General features: G+C 41.2%; 1 protein-coding gene and 1 non-coding gene across 2 annotated transcripts; one reads left to right on the top strand and one right to left on the bottom strand.

Moving 5' to 3' along the window:
- Positions 1–519: 519 nt before the first annotated feature.
- On the top strand, positions 520–2,359 carry LOC104723626 (cytochrome P450 705A22-like). Its single transcript, XM_010442016.2, has 2 exons — positions 520–1,457; positions 1,545–2,359. Exons 1-2 carry the CDS (start codon positions 540–542, stop codon positions 2,178–2,180), a joined length of 1,554 nt encoding a protein of 517 aa, XP_010440318.1. The 5' UTR covers positions 520–539; the 3' UTR covers positions 2,181–2,359.
- A 6,932-nt stretch (positions 2,360–9,291) lies between these two features.
- Positions 9,292–9,398, bottom strand: LOC147934034 (small nucleolar RNA R71). Its single transcript, XR_015573283.1, has one exon. It is a non-coding gene; the product is annotated as a small nucleolar RNA R71 (small nucleolar RNA).
- Between the last annotated feature and the right edge of the window lie 18,451 nt (positions 9,399–27,849).

Below are 27,849 nucleotides of genomic sequence, written 5' to 3'. Positions count from 1 at the left end.
GACAACAATACGGAAGCGGTGATTTTGAAACTATAACGGACGAATAATTGTGTGGAATCAATACTTAATATATATATTGCTTTGATGAGTCAAGTAATATGTGCATGTCGTAAGAGGGGTTATTCTTTTGATTGAATTTTGTTTAAGTCTTGGAATTACCCTTTTATTGTTGAAGAGTTAACTGAGATAATCTATGTTGAAAGTGACTGAGATGATGGTAGATATAAATGTCGGAATAATAGATATGTTCATATTTGGATTTCTACTCTCAACGTCCATTTGGACATGAACAGTTCTTCATATCTGCTTGATAAGATCAAGTGAACACATCTTACCACTTGACTATTAGTATTCTCAAACTCCGATCCAAACTATAATATTGATATTATAGATTTTATCACGAACGTCCATTATGCCACGTTCTTCCAGACAAGGCTTTTTCTTTGTAATAAACAATGCATGGTTGGTCATCTTGATCCATTATATTAACGTACAGATTTTTCATCAAGTGTCGTCAGCCTCTTAACTTTGGAGAAACAATGGCAGCAATCATCTTTGACTTCCAAAACTTCTGTATCTTCATCCTTGCATGCCTCTTGATACTACTCTTTCACTCTCTCTTCTTCAAGAAACCAAAAGACTCACGAAGCTTTGTTTTGCCTCCGAGCCCTCCTTCTCTTCCAATCATCGGTCATCTTCACCTTCTCCTCTCTGCCCTAACTCACAAGTCTCTTCAGCAACTCTCCTCCAAGTATGGACCTCTCCTCCTCATCCGCATTTTCTATGTACCCATCATTATTGTCTCCTCTGCCCCAATGGCCAACGAGATCTTCAAGGTCCATGACGTGAACGTCTCCTCTCGCGGTATCATTGCGATTGATGAGTCTCTCATGTTTGGGGCTTCTGGCATCTTGAACGCTCCATACGGAGAGTACTTGAAGTTCATAAAGAAGCTCATGGCAACAAAGCTATTTCGACCGCAAGTGCTGGAGCGGTCACGAGGTGTTCGTGTTGAAGAGCTACAGCGGTTTTACAGGAGCATTCTTGATAAGGCAACAAATAATGAGAGCGTTGACATTGGTAAGGAAGCGATGAAGCTCATGAACAACACCCTGTGTAAATTGATCATGGGAAGGAGTTTTTCAGAAGACGACGGTGAGTCAGAGAGAGTCAGGGGCTTGGTTGATGAAACGTATGCTTTGTCGGAGAAGATATTCTTGGCAGCTATATTGCGGAGACCGCTTGCGAAGCTTGGGATTTCACTATTCAAGAAGGAGATAATGGCTGTTTCCAACAAATTCGATGAGCTGCTAGAGAGGATGCTTCAGGAACACAAGGAGAAACATGAAGAGCAGTATCAAGAAGGTATGGATATGATGGACGTGTTGTTGGCAGCTTATGGAGACGAAAACGCAGAGTATAAGATCACATGGAATCATATCAAGGGATTTTTCGTGGTAGATGTTCCTATCATTTTGTCAATTTTATTTGATAATCTAAAAATTAAAGATTAACTTATAATCTTTTGAGTCTTCTCAATGCAGGAATTTTTCATTGGAGGTACTGATACCTCGGTGCAAACAACACAGTGGGCAATGGCGGAGATGATCAACAATGATAGAGTTCTTGAGAGACTGAAAGAAGAAATAAGTTCCGTTGTAGGGGAAACAAGGTTGATCCAAGAAACAGATTTACCAAACCTTCCTTATTTGCAAGCAGTGGTTAAGGAAGTTCTAAGACTGCACCCACCATCTCCGGTCTTGATACGGAAGTTTCAAGAAAATTCTGAGGTCAATGGATTTTACATACCGGAGAAGACAACACTCATTATCAATATCTACGCTGTGATGAGAGATTCTGCTTCTTGGGAAGATCCTGAAAGTTTTAAGCCAGAGAGGTTTCTAAGTTCTACAAGATCAGAGCAAGGGGACGAGAAAGATCAAGAACTTAAGTACCTTCCTTTTGGCAGTGGAAGGAGAGGATGTCCTGGATCAAATCTTGGTTCTATATTTGTAGGAACTGCAATAGGAGTGATGGTGCAGTGCTTTGATTGGGAAATCAAAGAAGATAAGGTCAACATGGACGAGAATTTTGAAGGAATGACCCTAAAAATGGTTCATCCGCTTAAGTGCACTCCAGTTCTTAGAACCCAACCTTTTTCTTTTACTTCTAATCTCTAAATTTCTAGCTTTGATACTTAGGTTGGGAGCTTATAACAAGTCTACTTTCTTCTGTTCTATATGTTTGCATTTGTTATCTTCTATGTTGTCTCTATATTCAGTATCTTTGCTCCAGAACGTTGAATTACATTTGCTTGCTTTGTGTTTGTTATATCTGAAAATCTGAAATTCATATGTAAGATCTCTAAGGCATCATCATTCTTCAATCTAAGCTTATCTAAGTTATTTGGATTTTCTTTTCGACAAAAAATCTTGCAAGTTATATTTCATTATTTCATCTCTAGTTCTTCAACCCATAGCATCAAAATGCCAGAAAGCGTTGGTTTCATGTAAAAGAACTTTCCAGAATTTGTATCGCTTTGCCTTTTATCCTTGATCTCGGCTGTCTTGCAAAAAAAAATTAAATTAAGTTACTAGAGAATCAGAGGAAAGGTAGCTAGAAACTGGAGAAGCAAACTTGATTGCTGTTATTTAACTACTTCCATAGGACCAACCTTCCTGACCCAATTGTGTATGGGGAATTCCTAGATGAAGTCCAAGCTGAACTTAGATCTAAACTTTTCGCAAGAAAAGAACATAAAAGAGGTTTCAAGACGTGAAAACTCACATGTTCTATAAAACGCCGTAAGCCACTCAGAATACATCAATTTTGGATAAGAAGTCGACTATGTACTTCACCTTAGTCGATCAAATGTGGTGACTTGCCGCTGTGTGGCTACCTTGACTACTACAGAAGAAGCACAAAGACCTGGTAATATGTTGGCTTCACCTTAGTAGCTTCATGCATAGGACAATCCCCGTGCCTTGATATATTTTATTTGACCTGATGTTCGAAATAATAGAATGTGTCCAAACAATGGACTGGAGAGACATGTTGACCAAGCTCGAGGGTTGTGTTGCCATGAAGAAAGGTACAGAAAGACTCATGGGCATGTTAGAGAATGTCGAGCAAGTTATGAGATTATAAATATTTTGTATTATGTGTATGAGCATGAAGCTATATGGTTAATGTAAATTATTGTTTTGAGTAATTGGGTGATTATATATTGTGACAGCATGTGAGTAGGAATGATTTACCTCACTAGGTAATTTTTTTTTTCATGCTTTCTTTGTGATGCATGTTAGGAGTATATATGATTAGACTAGTGATCATAAGACATAGAGATCACCGGAGGTTGTGTTGATAAACGATATTCTATAACACTGGTATTATATTAAAATAAAGTCTCGATTTTATTCATACACGGATGTGTTTAGTTACTCTTTCAGTCTTTCCCAATACATTTTTTACGACTAAATTTTTGTAGTTGTAAAATTATCGTCAAATAGTCGCTAAATAGTCGCTAAAAATGACGACTACATATGTAGTCGCTAACTGTAGTCATAAAAATCATATTTTTTTTGTAGTGTTAGTAATTTGGAGACATCTCTCCCCCAAACATACTTCACACTGTCTCGGTGTGAAAGCAAAGCCAAGAAAAGAATGAATCCCATAAAAAAAATAAGAAAACATGAAAAATAAAAAGAAAGGAAAGAAACAAAAAACCGGTGATCTCGCATCTGGTGTTGGAGTGGTGTTGGCAATGGTGGGGACCGATCGAGATGGAATTGATCGGTCTCGGGATGGGATCAATCGATCTGCAACATATTGAACTGTAGATGCCTGGAATGAACACCGGGATCGATCGATCCGAAGCTCCTGGAAAAAAAATTCGTATCTTCTGCATTTAGAACCTATTCATGAAAATACTTAACACCGGACGTGATTTTACCGTAATAAATCCTAAAACAAAACCAAAATCCTAAGACAAAATAAATAGAAAATAAAAATAAAGGGTAAGCCATCACAAACCCCATGGGCTGCCTCCCATAAGCGTTTGTTTAAAGTCTTTAGCTTGACTATGGTTTCAGGTGTCAAGTGATGGGAGGATGAGAACTTGTATCAAACAACCTCTCCAATTTGTCAGCTTAACGGTCGAGACTGGTGGAACCAGTGCCGGGGCGATCACAGGTATAATTTCTGGTACTTAAACTTTGTGAATTTTCAGTAGGTTCAGATTTTATGTTTTGCCTGTGATAAAGTGTTAGGTTTTCAATACATGAGGTTTATGTAGGGACTTTGTTGGTGGCCGGGTTTAAGTCCCACATTCTGTTTGATTCTGGAGCTACTCATAGCTTCATTACCTCGGAGTGTGCGGAGGATGCGGATATCAGAGGAGAATCCAGAGAGCGTACAGGAGTTGTAAGAGTTGCAGGAGGCAAGTTTCTGAGAGTCATTGGACGAGCTAGGGGAGTTGATATTCAAATCGTAGGAGAGTCGTGGCCAGCGGATTTGCTTATCAGTCCAGTGGAGTTGTATGATGTTATTCTCGGGATGGATTGGTTGCATCGGCATATGGTTCATCTGGATTGCCATCGGGGTAGAGTGGAGTTTGAGCGTCCAAGAGGGAAGTTGGTTTTCCAGGGTATTATACTAATTTCAGGGAGTCTCGTGATCTCGGCCATGCAGGCTGGGAAGATGATCGCGAAGGACCGTGAGGCTTATTTGGTTACTATATCGATGCCAGAATCAGTGGGGCAATCTATGGTTAGCGGTATTCAGGTTGTTGAGGAGTTCGAGGATGTGTTTCAGTCATTGCAGGGATTACCACCATCTCGGTCTGATCCTTTCACGATTGAACTGGAACCGGGGACAACGCCATTATCCAAGGCTCCTTACAGGATGGCTCCAGAAGAGATGGCATAGCTGGAGAAGCAGCTAGAGGATTTGTTGAGCAAGGGATTCATCCGTCCTAGAGTATCACCGTGGGGAGCATCGGTGTTATTTGTTAAGAAGAAGGATGGGAGTTTCCGCTTGTGCATTGATTACCGAGGTTTGAACCAGTTCACTGTGAAGAACAAGTACCCTCTTCCCAGGATCGATGAGTTATTAGATCAGTTGAGAGGTGCTACTTGGTTCTCCAAGGTAGATCTGGCGTCGGGTTATCACCAGATACCGATAGATGAGGCAGATGTGAGGAAGATGGCTTTCAGGACGAGGTATGCGCATTATGAGTTTGTGGTGATGTATTTTGGGTTGACTAACGCGCCAGCAACGTTTATGAGATTAATGAACAACGTGTTTCAGGATTTTCTGGACATGTCTGTCATCATTTTCATCGACAATATCCTGGTATTTTCTAAGAGTCCTGAGGATCATGCAGTGCATTTCAGGGCAGTTCTAGAGAAGCTACAGCAGCAGAAGTTGTTTGCAAGGCACGTCCGATGACTAAGTTGATAGGGAAGGATGTTCCTTTTGTTTGGTCACAGGACTGCGAGGAGGGCTTTGTAAGCCTTAAGGATATGTTGACTACTACGCCAATATTGGCTTTGTCTGAGCAGGGAGAATCCTATGTGGTTTATGCAGATGCATCCAGAGTTGGTTTGGGGTGTGTGTTGATGCAGCATGGGAAGGTGATTTCCTACGCTTTGCGGCAGTTGTGGAAGCATGAGGACAATTATCCTACTCATGATTTGGAGATGGTTGTTGTAGTTTTTGCCCTGATGATTTGGAGATCTTATCTTAATGGTGCAAAAGTACAGGTGTTTACAGATCATAAGAGTCTGAAGTATATATTCACTCAGCCCAAGCTAAGCTTGAAGCAGCGGCGGTGGATGAAGCTAGTGGCGGATTATGATTTGGAGATAACCTATCACCCTGGTAAGGCTAACTTGGTTGCAGATGCTCTGAGTCGGAAGAGGGCAGCTTCGGCTCAGGAGCAGGATATGAAGTCTCTGGTAGGAGAGATGAAGAAAGATGTAGCTAGTTGAGTCGCGAGGTGCGATTTGTGTCAGCTAGTGAAGGCTGAGCATCATGTTCCATGCGGGTTACTGAATAGTCTATCCATTCCGGAGTGGAAATGGGACATGATCACGATGGAATTTGTGGTAGGATTGCCAATGTCTCGGACCTTTGATGCTATTTGGATCATTGTGGACCGGTTGACTAAGTCGGCATATTTTCTGGCCATTAAGAAGACAGATGGAGCAGCGGTCTTGGCTAAGAAATATGTGAGGGAGATAGTCAGGTTGCATGGCGTGCCAGCGAGTATTGTGTCTGTTAGGGATTCTAAGTTCACCTCGGTGTTCTGGAGGGCATTTCAGGCAGAAATGGGCACTAAGGTGCATATGAGTACAGCATATCATCCCCAGACAGATGGACAGTCAGAGAGGACTATCTAGACACTGGAGGATTTACTGAGGATGTGTGTGTTGGATTGGGGTGGTCATTGGGCGGATCACCTAAACCTGGTAGAGTTTGCTTACAACAACAGTTACCAGACGAGTATTGGGATGGCTCCTTATGAGGCGTTGTATAGGAGGCCATGTCGTACACCGTGATGCTGGACTCAGGTGGGGGAGAAGAGCATGTATGGTGCTTGTTTTGTTCAGGAGACCTCAGAGAAGATTCGGGTTCTCAAGCTGAACATGAAGGAAGCTCCGGATAGGAAGAGGAGTTATGGCGATAAGAGGAGGAGAGATGATATGTCTATATTTTGTCTCTGCTTAGCATGTATTTGTCATGAATTTAGCTAGGATAACTAGTCGTTTTGCATCAATTTCTAGCCTTTTTTGTACACTTTGCATATTTAGGTAGTTCTTGCATCATCCTTACATACATTGTGCATTTCGGAGTATTTCAGGTATCTAGGAGACGTCAGGAACACATCATCCGAGACGCTGTTCGAGTCGCCATTCGAGTCCACGTCCTTCGAGTCGACCCAACACAATTCGAGTCCACATCCTTCGAGTCAACCCAACACCATTCGAGTCCACCACTCTCACCACTCGAGTCACCCCGTTCGAGCCGTTCCATTCGAGTGGGATTTAGTTTTCGATGTCTTCATCAAAGTTTTCTAAAATTGACTCATATTTCCAATGCCGTTTATTTCAAGACAAGCGGAGGTTTAGTTCAGGAGTTATCATCGTTTTAGTGGACGCGTATACACCCGTTCGAGCCACTCGTTATGCAACCACTCCACCCCGTTCGAGCCGTTCCATTCGATTGGGATTTAGCTTTCAACGTCTTCACCAAAGTTGTAGATAATTGAGTCATCTTTCCAATGCCATTTATTTCAAGCCAATCGGAGGTGTGATTAAAACGTTATCATTGTTTTAGTGGATGCGTATACACCTAGCTCGAGCCACTGCCCGTCGAGTCGACCCTCCAGCTCAAGCCGCTGCTCGTCGACTCGACCCTCCACCTTTAGCCGCTGCCCGTCGACTTGACCATCCACCACTCGAGCCAACACCATCACTCACTCGAGCTACCACTCGTTCGCACATGTCAAGAAGACGTTCCGTCTTACACGCTTCAAGAGATTCCCAAACCGACTCTTCATCTTGTCGTTTTAAGTTTTAGGGATTTACATGTTTTTACTATAAATATGTTTTGTTAAGTCTTTTGCGAAAACATCTTATCTTTTATCTCATTTTTGTTCTTAAAGTTTTACCTAGCCTCCAAAAACGTTCTCAGACTTTGTATCCAGATTTCTTTTAATACATTGAGTATTTACATTTGATTTCTTCTACAAACTTGTTCTTCTCATTTCTATCTATCTACTATGTTTTGTTCAATGTTTTCTGGATTTTTATTGTTGATGATGATTTTGGGATCTGAGTAGGGTAGTAGTTCTTGAGGATAGGATAGATTAGGTGGAGGATCTTAGGATGTAGGGTGTTTAAGCTTTGATTTGTATGATTCCCTTCTGGACTAGTGTTAGAATTACTAGTTTCTCTCTGATTAATTGGAACTAGGTTTTAGACATTTCCGCACCCAAAAGGTGTTCGATGAAACGTCTGACCAACTAGTGCCAGAGACTTACGTTCCTAGCCTAAGAGATTAGTTGTCTAGGATGTTTGTTGATGTGAATGAACTTGTTTGTCATGCCATGCTTGATCATGTTTCTCTAGCGAGAGCTAGGTTTGGAAGTGGTTGAGTTTGAGTAGCTTCTTTCAAGATATTGGATTAGCTAAGAAGAGATGTTCATTGTTTAGGGATTGTTTGCTTGTGACATGTTAAACACTCTATAGACTAGGATACTCCACCGACATCAATTACTCCCATCCTTAGGACCTCTTTCTTTCTGATTTTTATTACATTCCTGAGACTGTTTCGTTTCTTGCTTTTTAGTTCATGCTTAGACTCGATTCTGTTTTTATTCATTTTTGTTTCTTGTCATACATTTTCGTTTCTAGTTCTGTGACTCATTTCTGTTTTGCATTTTCATCACTTTAAGATTGTTAGACATAAAACAATTCTCTGAATTTGGCTTAACTTGTGACTGCTTGATTGCATCTCGATTGTTAGTAAAGTTTCCCATTTGGATTGACACCTTCTGTAATACAACTGCATTAGGTTAATTAAGACCTGCTAGGATAGACACACAAAAAACCTAGTATCAATTGGGCGTCGTTGCCATTTGGGATTCATTTTGCTACATTTAAGATTTCAAGTCTTGCAAGATTAAGTTTTGTTACACTTATCATTCTAAGTACTGACTTGTTTTGGTTGTTTGCTTGTTTGTTTTGCATCTCAGGAACTTGTTGATTGCAACCTTGCATGCACACCAGATCAAGAGGGCATCAGAATCTACTTCCTATTATCGACGACATCAATCGGTTACAACGACCACGACATGCTCGTCAACTCACTGATCATCCTGCACTAGTCAATATGGAACAACAAAATGAACCAAATCTGAGACCGCAAAACATTAGTGCTGGGGATGCACCGAATAGTCATACTCAGCGTGCTGGTATCGTCCCTCCTGCCGTGCAGAACAACAACTTCGAAATCAAAGGCAGTCTGATCTCCATGATCCAGGGAAACAACTTTCATGGGTTGCCTATGGAGGATCCACTGGACCATTTGGACGAGTTCGACCGTCTATGTAGTCTCACCAAGATTAACGGCGTTAGTGAGGATGGTTTTAAGTTGCGCCTCATCCCGTTTTCCCTGGGAGACAAAGCTCATCAATGAGAGAAAAACCTTCCCAAGGGATCAATCACCACCTGGGATGGTTGCAAGAAAACATTCTTGGCCAAGTTCTTCTCCAATTCCAGAACAGCACGTCTCAGGAATGAGATTTCTAGCTTCACTCAGAAGAGCTCAGAATCATTCTTTGAAGCATGGGAGCGTTTCAAGGGTTACCACAGCCAGTGTCCACACCATGGTTTTAGCAACGAGTCACTACTGAGCACTCTCTACCGTTGTGTACTACCAAAGATACGCATGCTGCTTGACACTGCTTCTAACGGTAACCTCCTGAACAAGGACGTAGATGAAGGTTGACAACTGGTTGAGAATCTCGCCCAGTCTGACGACAACTACAATGAAGATTATGACCGCACAGTTAAAGGCGACGTTGGGTCTGAGGAGCAGTACAAGAAGGACCTCAAGAATGTCAATGAGAAACTTGACCGTATCTTGCTAAGCCAGCAGAGGAGCATCCACTTTGTATCTGAGGTTGATCCTTTCCAAGTTCCAGATGGGGAGGGTGAGCAGACTGAAGAGATCAGCTATGTTCAAAATCATGGTGGATACAACAAAGGTTACAAACCCTACATGACGAACCCCAATTTTTATTACCAAAGTAACAATGTTGCTAATCCACAAGATCAATTGTACCCGTCTCAACAAAACCAACAAGGACAACAAAAACCTTTTGTGTCTTACAATCCGGGATTCGCTCCAAAACAACAGTTCTAGCAGGGTTACCAAGCTCCTTCAGGACCACCGCCAGGATTCCGCCCTCAACCAGTTCAGCCTACTACATCCCCAGATCAAGAAATGAAGCAAATGATGCAACAACTTATTCAGGGTCAAGCTAGCGGTTCTATGGATACTCCTAAGAAGTATTCTGCCCTTAGTTAGAGGACGGAATGTTCCTACAATGACCTGAACGTTAAATTTTAAGCTCTGAACTCGAAGATAAGGTATATGGAAGGCCAATCTACTTCTACTTCTGCACCAAAAACTGGCCAATTCCCAGGGAAAGCTGTTCAGAACCCCAAGGAGTTTGCAAATGCAATTACGCTGAGAATTGGGAAAACATTGCCTCCCCGACAGGGAGTTCCAGATGTCACTGAGGACAGTGAGGAATTAGATGGGGAGGATTTTGTTCAGGATGAAGCTCAGATGAAGAATCCAGCCGAAGCAGTCAAGGATCCGGTTGAACCATTGAAGCATTCCAAACCTGAAGCTGCTAAGGAGCCTGTTGTTTCTGATGACAGACCTGCGAGGTTCATACCTCCACCGTACAAGACTCCTCTACCATTCCCAGTGAGGGTTAAGAAGCAGCTTACTGATAAGTACAAAGCCTTGTTCGAAAAACAAGTCAAGGAGATTGAGTTGAGAATGTCATTGTTGGATGCATTCGAACTTGTTCCTCACTACCAGAAATTCCTCAAGGACTTAGTGATGGAGAGGTCAAAAGAAGTTCAAGGTATGGTGGTACTAAGTCTTGAGTGCAGTGAAATCATCCAGAAGAAGATTGTACCCAAGAAGCTCAAAGATCTTGGATCATTCACTCTACCTTGCTCCCTTGGACCTATATCTTTTGACAGGTGCCTATGTGATCTTGGCGCTTCAGTTAATCTAATGCCACTCTCTGTTGCTACGAGGTTGGGTTTTACAATGTTCAAGGGTTGCGACATCTCTCTCATCCTTTCAGATAGATCAGTGAGACTTCCAAATGGTATTTTAGAAGACTTACCCGTCAGGATCAGAGACGTGGAAGTGCCAACCGACTTTGTGGTTCTGGAGATGGATGAAGAACCAAAAGATCCTCTGATCTTAGGAAGACCATTCCTGGCGACTGATGGAGCCATCACTGATGTCAGAAATGGCAAGATTGATCTCAACCTGGGCGATGACTTCATTATGAAGTTTGACATCAAGGATACTTTGAAGAAGCCAACAATAGGAGGACAAGTCTTCTACATTGAAGAGATGGATAAGTTGGCTGATGAGTTGTTGGAGGAACTAGCTGAGGAGGATCATCTCAAAACTGCTCTAACCAAGGATGGAGAAGAAGGGTTCCTGCATGAGGAGACCACCTGTTACAAGAATCTGCTAGACTCCCACAGAGAAACAGATGAACAAGAGGAGTTCGAGCAGCTATCTAACACAGAGAGTTCAAAACGTGAAATCGCCTAGCCTTTGCATCCATAGAATCAACCTTGAAAATGAATCTTATGCCAGTATTGAACCCCAAAGAAGATTGAACCCTAAACTAAAAGAGGTAGTGAAGAAGGAAATCCTAAAATTGCTTGATGTTGGAGTTATCTATCCTATCTCTGATAGTACTTGGGTATCTCTAGTGCACTGTGTACCTAAGAAGGGAGGCATAACTGTGATCAAAAACGAAAGAAATGAGTTAATCCCAACTAGGACCATCACAGGACATAGGATGTGCATTGATTATAGGAAGTTGAATGCTGTATCTAGGAAGGATCATTTTCCTCTACCTTTCATTGATCAAATGTTGGGAAGATTAGCTAGTCACCCCTATTATTGTTTCCTTGATGGGTATAGTGGATTCATCCAAATACCTATCCACCCAAATGATTAGGAAAAGACAACATTTACTTGTCCTTATGGTACTTTTGCCTACAGACGCATGCCATTTGGTTTGTGCAATGCTCCTGCCACCTTTTACAGGTGCATGACTTCAATTTTCTCGGATTTGATTGAGGAGTCAGTGGAAGTTTTTATGGATGACTTCTCTGTATATGGTTCCACTTTCTCCTCTTGTTTGTTAAATTTGTGCAGGATATTGACGCGATGTGAGGAGACGAACCTGGTGCTGAGCTAGGAAAAGTGTCACTTCATAGTTGAAGAAGGGATTGTTCTGGGACACAAGATTTCTGAGAAAGGAATTGAGGTTGACAAAGCTAAGATTGAGGTCATGGTTCAGCTTCAACCGCCTAAGACAGTGAAAGACATCAAAAGCTTTCTGGGACATGCTGGGTTTTACAGGAGATTCATTAAGGACTTCTCAAAAATTGCAAGACCTTTGACAAGGTTATTGTGCAAGGAGGTTGAGTTCGAATTTGATGCAGCATGCTTGGAAGGTTTCATCAAGATCAAGAAGGCATTGGTTTCAGCACCCATAGTGCAAGCTCCAAATTGGGATCACCCATTTGAGATTATGTGTGATGCTTCAGACTTCGCAGTTGGAGCAGTTCTGGGACAGCGTATTGACAAGAAGCTTCATGTCATCTACTACGCAAGTCGCACCTTGGACGAGACTCAAGGAAGGTATGCTACCACAGAGAAGGAACTCCTAGCCGTTGTGTTTGCATTCAAAAAATTCAGGAGTTATCTTGTGGGTTCGAAGGTTATTGTGTATACCGATCATGCTGCTCTGAGACACATATACTCGAAGAAGGATACCAAGCCAAGACTGTTGAGATGGATCCTGCTTCTTCAGGAGTTTGACATGGAGATAGTTGACAAGAAAGGCACAGAAAATGGAGTTGCTGACCACCTATCAAGAATGAGGATTGAAGATGCTGTTCCCATAGATGATTCAATGCCTGAGGAACAACTTCTGGTCGCCCAGGTTTGTGAGCAGATGAATGACACAGAGCTTGACAACCTCAGAATCAGATGCATGGCAATCACTTCTGAGACCGCACCTTGGTATACAGATGTCGTGAATTACAAGGTCTGTGGAAAAGTTCCTGATGACATGGATCCTTACAGGAAGAAGAAGCTTTTCACAGAGGTCAACCACTACTTCTGGGATGAACCCTATTTGTACAAGAGGGGTTCTGACGGTCTGTTCAGAGGATGCATAGCAGAAGGGGAAGTACAGGGAGTGCTTGAGCACTGTCACGGCTCCACTTATGAAGGTCACTTTGCCATGTTCAAGACAGCTCAGAAAGTTCTTCAATCGGGTCTCTGGTGGCCAACATTGTTCAAGGACGCTCATAGTTTCATCACCAAATGTGATGCTTGTCAGAGGATGGGCAACATCACAAGGAGAAACGAGATGCCTCAGAATCTGATACTGGAAGTAGAGATATTGGATGTTTGGGGTATAGACTTCATGGGACCTTTCAACCCTCCATCGAATAGTAATGTCTATATTCTGGTGGCAGTCGATTACGTTTCTAAGTGGGTCGAAGACATTGCCAGTCCTACCAATGATCACAAGGTTGTTCTGAAACTGTTTAAAAGCATAATTTTTCCAAGGTATGGGATACCCAGAGCAGTGATCAGTGACGGTGGAACTCACTTCATCAACAAGGTGTTTGAAAGCATGCTGAATAAATATGGTGTCAAGCACAAGGTGTCTACTGCGTATCACTCTCAGACCAGCGGACAGGTTGAGGTTTCGAACAAACAAATCAAGGTTATTCTATCAAGGATTGTTAGGGTTTCGAAGAAAGATTGGTCTGTCAAATTAGACGAGACTCTCTCGGCATACCGAACAGCATTCAAGACGCCAATTGGCAGAACACCATTTCAGTTGGTATATGGTAAAGCATGTCATCTCCCTGTGGAGGTTGAGTACAAGGCGCTTTGGGCAATCAAGTTTCTGAACTTGGATACTAACACAACTCAGGCTAAGAGAACTCTTGACATCCACGAGTTGGAAGAAATAAGACTTGATGCTTATGAGAGTTCCAAGATTTACAAAGAAAGGACAAAGAATTTTCATGACAAGAAGATTATTGTCAAGGAGCTCAAGGTTGGAGATCAGGTGTTGCTTTTCAACTATAAACTTAAGTTATCTCCTGGAAAGTTTAAGTCTAGGTGGTCTGGACCGTTTCAAGTCAAAGAAGTTCTGCCATTCGGTGTCATCACTCTTCTGAACAAGGATGGTAGTGAATTCACTGTAAATGGTCAGAGAGTCAAGAAATATCTAGATGATCAAGTCCGACCAGAGGGGTCTTCTGTGCTCCTCCTTGAACCCCAAAAAGCATAAAAGGCTACAAAGTCAAGCTAGGGACTTTAAACAAGCTCACTTGGGAGAAATACCCAAATGTATCACTGTAAATATTTTTAGTTTATGTTTTTAATTTTTGTTTTTGTTTTTCTGGTGTTCAGGAATCTACAGAAGGGAGATTAAGCAACATAAAAAAATGCAGTCAAACTAGTGAGATCAGAGTCAAACCGAGTATGATGGATATTACAGAAGTGAAGTCAAGAAAAGTTACAGAAGAGATAAAGTATACAGAAAAAAATAATAATCAAAGAAAAGCAGAGTCAAAGAGAGTTTGTTGGTTCTATGCGAGAATGGAAGGCAGAATAGAGGGGGAATCTCAATTATTGGGTTTTGTCACTCCTCTCCTCTCACCCACGTGTCTGTCATATCACCTTCCCTCACCCTTTGTTTCTCCCCACAAGACATATTACCTTTATGTCTCATCTTCCCACATCACTCCACCATCACTCCTCTTTTCTCCTCCACTTGCACGACAAATCACCTCCAATTATCTATCATCTTCACCACCCCTCTATTTATTTCACCTCTCCTTCACTCTCAACTCACCAACCAAACAAACTCCCTCACCTCTCTTATTTTTACTTGCTCGTTTGAAGAAGCTTACTTCACTTGTTCTCTCTTTTGCTCGATTTAACGAAGAGAATTGCACCTCCGCTCGACCACCGTGAGTATTCACCTGTTCCGCCGACCTCTCCAATCGATCCGCCGTATTGCTACCCGCTCGAGTCGCCGACCTTTATTCACTTGAACCACCCATCGAGCCGCCGTGTCGTTGCCTCCCTCGAATTGGATACGCCATTCTCACCAACATCTCGCTGACTCCATCCGTGCACCGTTCTCGCCATCTGCACATGCGAACTCGTCACGACCCCCCCACTCAACTGATGAAACAACACCTCGCTCGAGTCATCCCATGTCGACTCGACGACCACTCGAGTCACGCACTACTCCACTCGATCTGTCACACGACTCGAACAACGGTGAACCGTTTTTGTCTAAGAACTAGTCTCGCCATCTCCGCACGTGTCTCACCCCCCAGATCCAAACTCCACCGCTCGAGTCACGCCTATGCCACTCGACCCATCTTTGAAGTCTAGCTCGAGCCGATCTCACCGCTACTACTCTTAATCGACATCTTCGCACCGCTCGAGCAAAGCTGAACGAATAGACCAAAGAATCCCTCACCGACATTTGCTCAACTCAGTCGAGCCACATCCGTGTACACTCGATTTTCACCGGTGTTCCACGCCAGTCGACCCGTCAGACCTGTAGGTGACTCGATCTGACGAACTCGCCACGCTCAAGCCGACCAGTTTCGCCACCGACCCCGACTTGTCACATGATTGGTTTATCCTCTCTTTGCACATTCAAGTTTCGACTTTTATAACTGCTCTTATTATTTTTTCACTAATATATTAACGTTTAGCTTTGAGTTTACATGTTTAAGAGAAACAAAAAAAGTGCTGAGCTTATACATGAGATGAGAGAGGCATATGGTTGTGTTGCTGGAGAACGTTCATCCCCCGAAAACATGTCGAAGCGTTTCATGAAAATGAAGAACATGGTTGACGAGGTTGTTGGGGGTTCAGAACAAGCAGCGGGTTCGATCAGACCAGACAAACCGCTTTCCAAGAGCAAGAGTCACGGGAAGAGACTGGCACGAGCTTCCCACTCCAGAGACGAAAAACAAGAGCAAAGGAAATTTGTACAACGAAGAACATCTGAGACGAAGTTGACTCCCAAGGAGTACTACGAGCTGTTCCAACAGTGCGAGTTCAGTGGAACAAGATATCCACATCCTGAAACGATGGAGCTACTAGGGATTGGGGAGGATGTTCAGTACCTGTTTCGGCGGTGTCATCTGGAGAGAATTATGAACACCCCCAAGAATGGATACAGCGAGAAGACAATTCAGTTCCATTCCACTCTAGAGATGCACTTATATGTGGATGAGCCATGCATGATGTCTGATGGAGGTATGGACTACATTACCTTCCGCGTTCATGGCCAGTTCTATAATCTTACATTCCGGGCCATCGAAGAGATATTCGGTTTTCCCAGCGGAACAGGAACTACGCCGCAGTTTGATAGGAATGAGATATCTGCACTCTGGGAAACGATTGGAAGCGCGCCGACATTTACTTCATCGAAAACAAAGGCGATGAACCTGAGAAGCCCGGTGTTGCGTTACTTCCAGAAGGCGGTCGCTAATGCATTTTATGCTAAGGATTAAGGGATACATTACGTATGGCGAGCTTGAGATGATCGATCTGGCACTTAAAGGACTCTCGTTCACTTCCATGGATTGTACCGCACTGCAAGGCGATATGTCCAACACCTCCGTCTCGCTCTACCTTCTCAACTACATCATGTCATACAAGACTTGGGTCTCGAGACTCAACAGCAACCGAACTCCTGGAGTAATGTGCATGGGAGGCATAGTGACTTGGTTTCTTGAGGCTGCAGGTGTTCTCCTACAACCCGATCCGTACCAACCACGCTGGATAGACATAAACAAGTTGCGGCAGCTACGCACTTTGGACTGGGGATTGAGGAATGGACGATTGCTATACAAGTTTGTGCATCCTGCGGTCGGTCCCTCGAGATTACTCCTACCCTGCGTCAAGTTGACTACAATCTTGAGGGGTAAACATATCGAGTTCATCCCTCCCATGGACACCCTTTACAATTCTGAAGCTGAGGAGCAACATGTCGACGTCGCGGAAGCAGGAGCTGATCCGATGGAGGAAGACGCAGTTGAGTACTGCCCTGAGCAGTTCCACTTCGAGGAGTATTCAGAACCGAGAATGGCTAAAGGAGTCAAAGCAGCTCATAACGCCTCAACAAGCTTCAGCGATGGGGGAAGACCCGAGACAAGGTGTTCAGCAGCTTCACCAAGACAATGACGAACTTCATGCGCAAGTTTAGCTGCTCCACTTCCACTATCGTCGTCCCTAGGTCTATCCCCGAGGACACCAGACCCACGCAGGGTCGTGCTTCTACAAGCCACAAGCGAACTCACCAACGAACACCTTCTCCAGTCCATTCTCCAGCTCGCCAATCTTCCTATGTATCTCGGCAGCGTCAGTCGACACCCGTCCCTTCACGCCACTCATCACACGAGTCTAGGGAGAGACAGAGATGCGGTTCGCGAGGTTCCGGAGCCTCTTCTAGTTATCGATCAGCGCGTCGTTCTGCAGCTCGAGATGAGCATGAGGTTGAGGTTGAGCAACAGGTTGAAGCTTAGGGTGATTATCAGGGTATGCACGGGGTTGAGCAGCAGGGCGAAAAACAAGGTGATTATAAGCCTACTGAGGTTGTTATGTTGGTATCGGGCCACAGTGAGTCCAGAGTCGATGACATGCAGTGTGACGAGCAGCCGAACATGTATCAGAACACGCAAGTGTTTGAGCAGCACGTCGACCAACCCGCTGAGGTCACTCCTGCGGATCCGGAACAAGGTGAAGGCCAAAGTCAATATAACGCTCCTCCTTGGGCGAGCACCGACTCCTTCTTCTACTACTGAGGTACTCCCACCTTTCCTTGTATATACCATTTCATTCCTGCATTGTTTCTGTTGTGATTCTTAAATCCTCCTGCAAATTTTTCTTACACAGGAGATTGTGTAATTTAAGTTTGGGGGAGGGTTTGAGATGATGTATCTGATGTTGTGTTTTGTGATTCTTATTTCAATTTTTTTTTTTTTTTGCATAATATCATGTTTGAGTTTGCATCCATATATTTTCATAGAAAACCATAAAAATTTGAAAATTTTCAAAAATTTCCAAAAAAAAAAACAGAGTGTTCATTTAGTTTACATTTGCATATTAGGATTGAGTCTAGTGTCATTCATATAGGGTTGTTGCATTTAGCATAGGGGTTGATGATGATTGTAACCTTGTTAGCATGTTGAATTCAATAGGATAGGATCAGGGCCCTTGTTATTAGTTCTTTGATGCATGTTGATTGAACTTGAAATTGTAAGATTGAAGCATGTTTTGAATTGATATCATTCCCTATCTACCTGAACCTAATCCTGACTTGCAATTATCTTGTTATGCATTGAAATTGAACTCATGGATACCACATACATACTTGGATTATCTTTCTCCTTTTTACCACCCTTGTTAATCCAAGTAGCTGATTCCCATCTATGGAACAGTTCCCCGCACCCTTAACCAACCCTTCTTTCAAGCCAATTGTATTCTTGAGTGTCAGGACTTTTCCGAGTTGAGCATGTTAGAAAGTGTTAGGTTCTAACCGACAAGAGTAGGATCCTGTGTAGTTTTAGTTCGCGTTATCCGGACTAGTAGGACTAGGTGAGAACTCGATTTTGGGTATTGGGTATGGATTTGTGCAGAAAATTAAAGGGTAGAAAGTCTTAAGGAGGGAGATGCGTTTTCAAAGTTTACAAGTCTAGTAAAGGATATGGGTTGAGCAAAGTAAAAAGAGTAATTGGTTCTGGGCATGAAATAAAAGATTAGACAAAGAAAAGAAAGTAAAAATGCTTAAGATGCTTAAGAAAAGGAACCATAGTGATAATAAAGATTTTCCAATTCGCTAGAATGAAAAGAAGTGAACTCCTCCTAAGACTAAGTGTAAAGAATTTGAGATGAAGTTTCTGATGAAGAGTAGAGATAGGACCAACTTCGGTTTGGGTAGACAGGGCGCTGCTCTTGTATGTATCAGTTGGTTTCAAACTTTATCCTTCTCTTAAACTCAACTCGTTTTCGTGAGAGAACCTTGTTCTGTATTGATAAAACCACTTGAGAAGGAGACCATCTATGTCTCTGACCTTTTACCCTAGCCAAATGAGTTCAACGACATTGCATAGCTTGATTCACGGTTCTCTGTTAATAAATGTTAAAGGGAATGATTGCTAGGATTGCATGTGTAGATTAAATAAATAAAGTTCCTTCACCATGCATCATAGAACTAAAAACAAGGACCTTGATTCTAACTACTCTATTCAGCTTGTTTTAGGTTCTGAGACCCCATCTTCACACCTCTTCTCCATATGTTGTTCTTGATCGTTTGCTTGAGGGTAAGCAAAGAATAAGTTTGGGGGAGTTGATATGTCTATATTTTGTCTCTGCTTAGCATGTATTTGTCATGCATTTAGCTAGGATAACTAGTCGTTTTGCATCAATTTCTAGCCTCTTTTGTACACTTTACATATTTAGGTAGTTCTTGCATCATCCTTGCATACATTGTGCATTTCGGAGTATTTCAGGTATCTAGGAGACGTCATGAACACATCTTCCGAGACGCTGTTCGAGCCGCCATTCGAGTCCACGTCCTTCGAGTCGACCCAACCCCATTCGAGTCCACGTCCTTCGAGTCGACCCAACACCATTCGAGTCCACCACTCTCACCACTCGAGTCACCCCGTTCGAGCCGTTCCATTCGAGTGAGATTTAGCTTTTGACGTCTTCATCAAAGTTGTCGAACATTGACTCATCTTTTCAATGTCGTTTATTTCAAGACAAGCGGAGGTGTATTTCAAGAGTTATCATTGTTTTAGTGGATGCGTATACACCCGTTCGAGCCACTCGTCATGCAACCACTCCACCCCGTTCGAGACGTTCCATTCGAGTGGGATATAGCTTTCAACGCCTTCATCAAAGTTGTAGAGAATTGAGTCATCTTTCTAATGCCGTTTATTTCAAGCCAATCGGAGGTGTGGTTAAAAAGTTATCATCGTTTTAGTGGATGTGTATACACCCAGCTCGAGCCGCTGCCCGTCGACTCGACCCTCCACCACTCGAGCCAACACCATCACCCACTCGAGCTACCACTCGTTCGCACATGTCAAGAAGACGTTCTGTCTTACACGATTCAGGAGATTACCAAACCGACTCTTCATCTTGTCGTTTTAAGTTTTAGGGATTTACATGTTTTTACTATAAATACGTTTTGTTAAGTCTTTTGCGAAAACATCTTATCTTTTATCTCATTTTTGTTCTTAAAGTTTTACCTAGCCTCCAAAAACGTTCTCAGACTTTGTATCCAGATTTCTTTTAATACATTGAGTATTTGCATTTGATTTCTTCTACAAACTTGTTCTTCTCTTTTCTATCTATCTACTATGCTTTGTTCAATGTTTTCTGGATTTGTATTGTTGATGATGATTTTCGGATCTGAGTAGTATAGTAGTTCTTGAGTATGGGATAGATTAGGTGGATGATCTTAGGATGTAAGGTGTTTAAGCTTTGATTTGTATGATTCCCTTCTGGACTAGTGTTGGAATTACTAGTTTCTCTCTGATCAATTGGAACTAGGTTTTAGACATTTCCGCACCCAAAAGGTGTTCGATGAAACGTCTGACCAACTAGTGCCAGAGACTTACGTTCCTAGCCTAAGAAATTAGTTGTCTAGGATGTTTGTTGATGTGAATGAACTTGTTTGTCATGCCATGCTTGATCATGTTTCTCTAGCGAGAGCTAGGTTTGGAAGTGTGTTAGTTTGAGTAGCTTCTGTCAAGAGATTGGATTAACTAAGAAGAGGTGTTCATTGTTTAGGGATTGTTTGCTTGTGACATGTTAAACACTCTATAGACTAGGATACTCCACCGACATCAATTACTCCCATCCTTAGGACCTCTTTCTTTCTGATTTTTATTACATTCCTGAGACTGTTTCGTTTCTTGCTTTTTAGTTCATGCTTAGACTCGATTCTGTTTTTATTCATTTTCGCTTCTTGTCATACATTTTCGTTTCTAGTTATGTGACTCATTTCTGTTTTGCATTTTCATCACTTTAAGATTGTTAGACATAAAACCATTCTCTGAATTTGGCTTAACTTGTGACTGCTTGATTGCATCTCGATTGTTAGTAAAGTTTCCCATTTGGATTGACACCTTCTGTACTACAACTGCATAAGGTTAATTGAGACCTGCTAGGATAGACACACAAAAAACCTAGTATCAAGAGATCTTGAGTTTCAGGTGGGAGACAAAGTGTACCTCAAGATGGCCATGTTGCAGAGTCGGAACAGGTCATTGTCAGAGACGAAGTTGATTCCGAGGTATATGGGTCTGTTCAGAGTGATTGAGCGGGTGGGACCGGTAGCATATAGGCTGGAGTTACCCGAGGTTACGCATGCGTTCCACAAGGTTTTCCATGTGTCTTTGTTGTGGAAGTGTCTCCGGGAGGATGACCAGTAGTTGGCTAAGATTCTTGAGGATCTTCAGCCTAATATGACTTTGGAGGCGAGACTAGTGAGGGTTCTTGAGAGGAGGATCAAGGAACTTCGGAAGAAGACGATTCCTTTGATGAGAGTCTTTTGGGACTGTGATGGTGTTGAGGAGCAGACTTGGGAGGCAGAGGCGAGGATGAAGGCAAGGTTTAAGAAGTGGTATGAGAAATAAGCCGCGACTTGAGCTTGTCTAGCCTGGTCCTATCTGTAATCCGTGGTTGGAGTGGGAATGGAGTATTCCAGCCCATCTCTCTTGTTTACTTGGTCGCTTAGGGGTAGTTGGTTGTGCGACTAAGTAACAAGATGAGGTGGTGTTCGGAGTACGAAATTTCCGTGAGGTGGTTAAAGGGGAAAAGTTTCCTGAAAGAGAAGTTTCTAAAAGAGGAAATTTTTCAAAAGTGGAAAGTTCAAAAAATGGAAAGTTTTATGGGAGTTAGAATTGTCCATTTTTAGTAATTATGAGCCTAGGAGGGGCTTGTGTGACCTTCCAGGCGGACTTTTGAGTCATTGTGCCAGTGTGTGGCATTCTTTGGAGACATTGTGTGGCCTTTGTAGTGGGCTGTTTAGCCAATTGTGTGGCCTTTATGGCGGGCTGTTTATCCAATTGTATATCTTTTATGGCGGGTTGTTTAGCCAATGTGCCTGTTTAGGTGGTCCTTCAGGATGTGTGGTCTTCGTGACGGTCCTTCGGGGTGTGTGGCCTGCTGAGGCAATCTTTCGGAATGAGTGGTCTTTGTGATGGTCCTACGGGATGTATGGTCTTTGTGACGGTCCTTCGGGATAAGTGGTCTTTGTGACAGACCTGTTGAGAACATTTGTTTGGCCTTTGTGACGGTCATGTTTAGGACATTTGTTTGGTCTTGGAGGCGGTCCTGCTTAGGACATTTGTTTAGCCTTTGTGACGGCCCTTGGGGCATGTATATGATCCTTGTGTGGTCATGAGGTATTCCAGTGAGGGGATATGTGGTTCGTAAGACATTGTGTTGTCTTACGCGAGCCACAGAAAGGGAACCTGGTTAGGGATAGGACTCAGACATGTTCAGAATTGTTTGCTCGCGACTCTTGGGGGACTTTAGTTCTCCTAGTACTGCCATATTCTGAGACTTTGTGGCTTGAGAGTATTGTTGGTATATCGACTTCGGATGACGATCCGGGGGCACGCTGTAGGGTGGCAACCCGAGAGACGAACATTGGATTTCCTTATATATTTTAGCATGTGGGCTTAGGGCCGATGAGGAGCCAACATTATGGCATGCAGGCTTAGGCCTGATGAGGAGCCAATAAAACTCAAGGTTAAGGCCTATGAGTAAAGGAAAGTCCAAAAGTAGAAAGCAAATAATGCTTGGAACGTGATACTATATCGCCTAGAGGTGACCTTCGTAGATCGGTCGGAGGAGTGCGGACCGTGGAGACGGTTGCACGGGAGTCCTTGGCTGATGGTTGTTCGATATTTGAGGACGAATCTATGTTGGTGGGGGAGAATTGTAACATCCGCAAACCAGAATCCAGGTTTGGGATGTGAATCGATCGATGCTGGTGTTGCATCGGTCGATGCAAAGTCGGTTTTGTATGTCGTGTCTTAAGTAAAGCGCTGCATTTTGGGTTAGGAAAAAACCCTTAACTCGAGTTTTTGTCTAATTCGACGAGATTGACCGTTTTTGAGAGAAAAGAAAAGAGAGAAAAATTTCTAAGTCTTCTTGGTGAGATTTTGGGAGTTTGAGGCTGTTCCTGTAGAGATTTGTAGCTGGAATCGTTGTAGGAGCTTCCTAGGAGCATTGTTTTGCTTGTTTGAGGTTCAAAATCTTCTTGGAAAAGGTAAGTGCATGACCATGGCTTATCTAAGCTGGAGTTTTCTCTGATCTGCTTGTTTATGTGTTGTTTAGCTTGTTAGAATGTTATTTGGGACTTTGGGAAGCTTTCTTGTGGCTTGGGATCGAGTTTTGTGGTTGTAGGGACGAAGATCCAGCGAGAAGCTTTGGGGAAAAACGATGCTCGGCGTGTGCATCGACCGACGCACGATGCAAATGCGAGGACGACGCGTTTGACCTAGGAATATCGGTCGATGCCATGTGGAGGCGTCAGTCGATGCAACTAGAGTTTTCGTGCGATGCAAGCTTGTATCGGTCGATGCAAGCTTGTATCGGTCGATGCAACCCCAGCTGGTGTCGGTCGATGCAGGGTTGGTGTCGGTCGATGCAGAGTCCTGGTGTGTTATTGTTGGTTGTTGATTGTTGGTTAATGGTTAGAGAAGTCTCTATTGCTTGTGTGTATAGCCTAGTAGATGAGAGAATTGTCTTACTGAGTGTTTATTAAATACGTATGCATTTCAACTTTTGTTTGTGGTGCAGGTAAAGGCAAAGTGTGATCGTGGAATCAAGGCAATGAAGAGGAGGATGTTCTAGGGACTCGATTGGTTGTTGTCTAGCATTGCTAGGTTGCTATAGTTGAGTCAATAGAACATTGCTAGGTTGCTAGTTTTATGATTCCATGCTGTTTGGTTAGTGGATATTTGCTATACTTATATTGGTTAATTAATTATTGGATATTATTGGTTTAATGTTATGGTTTACGTTATCTGCTGTTGTGTGAATATGGTTAGGTGGCTAGTGGGTATGGGACCACTAGTTGTAGAATATTATTATTATTATTATTATTTTTATTATTATTATTATTATTATTATTATTATTATTATTATTATTATTATTATTATTATTATTATTATTATTATTATTATTATTATTATTATTATTATGATTATTACTTTTTTATTATTATTTATTTAAAAAAACGGGTCGGATCATTTCAGTTCACCCCGATGGGCAAACAGTTCCATCACTGGAAGTGAACCGGAGGCAACCTGCCAAAAGAAATGTTGGACCCTCGGGGAACTTCAAGTTTCCAAGCATGTTCCTTAAGAGCCGTATACGTAGGTCTATACTCAACCTCTTTAATTAATTCCCATGCTAGTCGATAACCCGATTTGACAAAATATCTACCTGTTTTAGTGTAATGCCAAATCAACATATCCAGTTTAAAAGAGTTACTAACCACCATACTCTGATTAATCGAAATATCCACCAGATCCATGAACTCCTCAAGGATAGGCATATGTCATTCCTTAGTAATTGGGTTAATCAAATAATTTACCATTAAATTTGGGTACAATAATCTCTCTCGGCCATTAGCTGGTCTAGGTTGGTGATCAGTTACTCAAGGATCTCTCCAAACCGAAACACTGCAGCCAGAACCTATCGCCCACCTAGCCCCTTTTTCCTATAATCCTTTAGTGGAGAAAGTACTCCTCCAAGCAAACGAGGGAGAATATGGTTTTTTGACCATTAAAGGATGTTTATTCCGAAAATATCGACCTTGCATCACTTGAGCCATTAAAGATGTCGGATACTAAATTAACCGCCAATACTGCTTAGCCAACATTGCATCAATAAATTGCTCTAGAGCACGAAAACCCAAACCTCCATCAAATTAATCTTTACAAACTTTATCCCAAGCTACCCAATATAAACCTCGTTCCTTATCATTAGACCACCACCAGAATTTTGATATGGCACTACGTTAATTTAGACGTCAACTCCTGGGGTTACTTAAAATATGACATGAGATGAGTCGGGAGAGCCAACACAACTGATTTAATCAAGACTTTCTTACCACCTTTCGATAAATACTTAGCATACCAAAAGATCATTAACATAACTAAATACCTTAGTTCTCGAACCCTCAAGGCTTTCAGGGATACCCAAATAAGAAACCATATTGCCTTCTTTAGAGATACCAATGACATATTTTAGCTAAGCTCTGACATCGGACGAGACTTTCTTGCCAAACATAATGGAAGACTTCTCGAGGTTAACCTCTTGCCCCGAATCTTTCCTATAATTTTCATAAGTTTTCTACATTCATCCTCCTTTGTTTTACAAAAGAACAGACTATCATCAGCGAACAGCAAATGCGAAACAGTTTGCTCATGATACCCATAAGTTTATTCTTCCTTTGGATTTTTTTAATATTCGCAATCAAAACCTCCATGCAAATAATGACCTAAAACTTAAATAACTAAAATGAAGAAATCATTTTTTGATTCAATACTGTCTATTTATTTCAGTATTTTTAGCAATTTTTAGTCCATATTGCCTCTTTATCTTTTTTTTTAGCGCAAACAGAAGAAATTCCATTAGAAAAAAAATAGCTTTTTATATAATATTTTTTAGTTGTTATTATTGACGAAATGTAGAAAAAATATTAAAATAATGTATTTATAATGAACATTTAACACACGTCATAATGCATAAATATTTTTTAACACGCCTAAAAAGTCTAAAAATTAGATAAATTAAGAACAAAGAGAGTTTAAAATTTAAAATTTGAGGATAAACTTGAGTTGAGTTCTACAGAGCTTTTAATTTGATATAGTATTACGAGGTTACTGAACTTTCCTCGGACCAGATCCAGATAACTTACATGATTCGACACCAAATAATCTAGTTATATATGACAGATTAATTCAATTCAAAGTCCTTAATTTTAATTTCCGTGTCGGAGCTAGAAATGTAATTCTATAGTCTAGTAGTCCATATATGTAATAAATTAAAGGGCTTTGATTCTCCAAATAGCAAAGAAATAAAATAGATTAATTGGACGACTCTGAACTACACACTAGAGTCGCTGTACATATCAATGACGAATAACGTGAACTGATCAATGACGCTAACGTGACGCTAACGTGAACTGACGCAAGTAGAGTCGCAACTGCTTGAACGCAGAGAAGCCCGATTTGAAGTAGACGTGACGCTTCTATCTTGTTGAAGTTATCCCCCAAGACTGGATCCACCGCCTCGTCCAGGTTCCTAATATTTCTACTAGAGTCGCAAGTAGAAATATACATATCAATGACGCTAACGTGAACTGATCAATCTGCCAAAAATGGCAAGTAGGAATATATACATATATAGAACGAATAACGTAAAAATGTAAAAGTCGTCTGCCATAAATGGCGAGTACATCTTGACTGATATGTTAAAATAGATGAATCATGCATTGCATAATTGCATGAAATAGCAAAACTAATCATTTCATACATTATAAAGGTATAAATGAGTTATTAGTTCCATGATTTTAATGGATTTGGAAATCCAAACAAAAATCATGTGTTATTCAATCATTGAGTTTAAAAAGCTTATCAAAATTATGTGTTATTGAATCTATGATTTATAAATACTTGTTAAAATTTTATGTTATTCGTTTAATGATTTGCTTTTTAATTTCAAAACCTACTTTATATTTTAAATGGATTTGAATGGATTTGAAAGTGAAAAATAGAAGGATTCAAAAGTAAAATAAAACATGATATTTCTAAATTCATGTGTTTTGATTTTTATAATTTTACAATTCTATGTAGATTTACAAATCATTCATCTAATAACAACTCCTCAGTAAATTGGAGAAATTTCATTAATATTAAATAGTATTTTTTAGTATTACAATAATCTATTTTTTAGCCTTTAGAAAAACATTTCATTCAAAATTAAAGATTGTTATCATTCTATCAGTTCTGCTATTTCATAATTTAATTTGTTACTCCACTTTTTAGCTTCATAGTTTATTTTTGTATTTCGTAGATGAATGAAATTTTCTATATAAACTAGTTATAGATTTAAAACGGATGTTGATAGATTCAAAAATCACTTCTTGATTTTCTTTTTTTATCATTTTAATATTTTATGCATAGTATTCAGACTTTTGGTCTACATTAAAATTAAAATGCATATTATTGATCAGACTTTTGGTAAACATTACGTTTCTGTGAGATATGTCGCATGCAATTCAGTTCTAAAGTCCATTAGTCAACATTGTTACAATCAACGAAGACACCGTCTATAAAGTATAAACAGAGTGATTGATTCCCTTTTTCGGGAGTCGATTAGCCCGAGTAGTGTTAAGATAAGTGACACTGAATTGAAATATATGACTAAATTGGCGAAATTTTTAATTGATAAACAATACTGAAATCAAATTAAGCTCAAGTCCTCGAGGACCCTTAGTATACGGTACATCATTTTTGAATATATAGTTCTATATGCTGCCGACATATAATTATATAAGTAAATATATACACAAGGTCAAACGTATGTCGTATTATAACATCAGCGTTAGATAATGATGAGCAAGAACTATAAATGACACGAGATTGCGGAGCTAGTTTTATATATCCAATGGTTTTAGAGAAAGCACCATTTTATGGATACTTTGCCTCAGTTACTCCACAAGTCATCACAACTATCTCTTAGTTAAAAATTTCACTTGAATTTAAACCTTGTTTATTCGAGTAATGAATCATGAATTACCAACAAAGCTCTCGAACTCATACAATATAAAGAAACCCATATGTTAGGTTTCGTTGAGGTTCTGTTTCAACTACAGCGTGTTCATTTTATGGTCGCTACATCAGCGATAAGCG

Source organism: Camelina sativa, chromosome 11, assembly GCF_030686135.1.
Source record: "Camelina sativa cultivar CO46 ecotype springtype chromosome 11, ASM3068613v1".
Taxonomy (NCBI): Eukaryota; Viridiplantae; Streptophyta; class Magnoliopsida; order Brassicales; family Brassicaceae; genus Camelina; species Camelina sativa.
Note: the sequence above shows the minus strand (reverse complement) of the source record. Positions and strands in the feature narration are given on the sequence as shown.

Excerpts from the sequence above, each read along its gene's own strand:
- LOC104723626 (XM_010442016.2), top strand. The coding sequence starts at position 540 with ATGGCAGCAATCATCTTTGACTTCCAAAACTTCTGTATCTTCATCCTT. Across the intron at positions 1,458-1,544 it reads ATATCAAGGGATTTTTCGTG|GAATTTTTCATTGGAGGTAC; the intron begins GTAGATGTTCCT and ends TTCTCAATGCAG.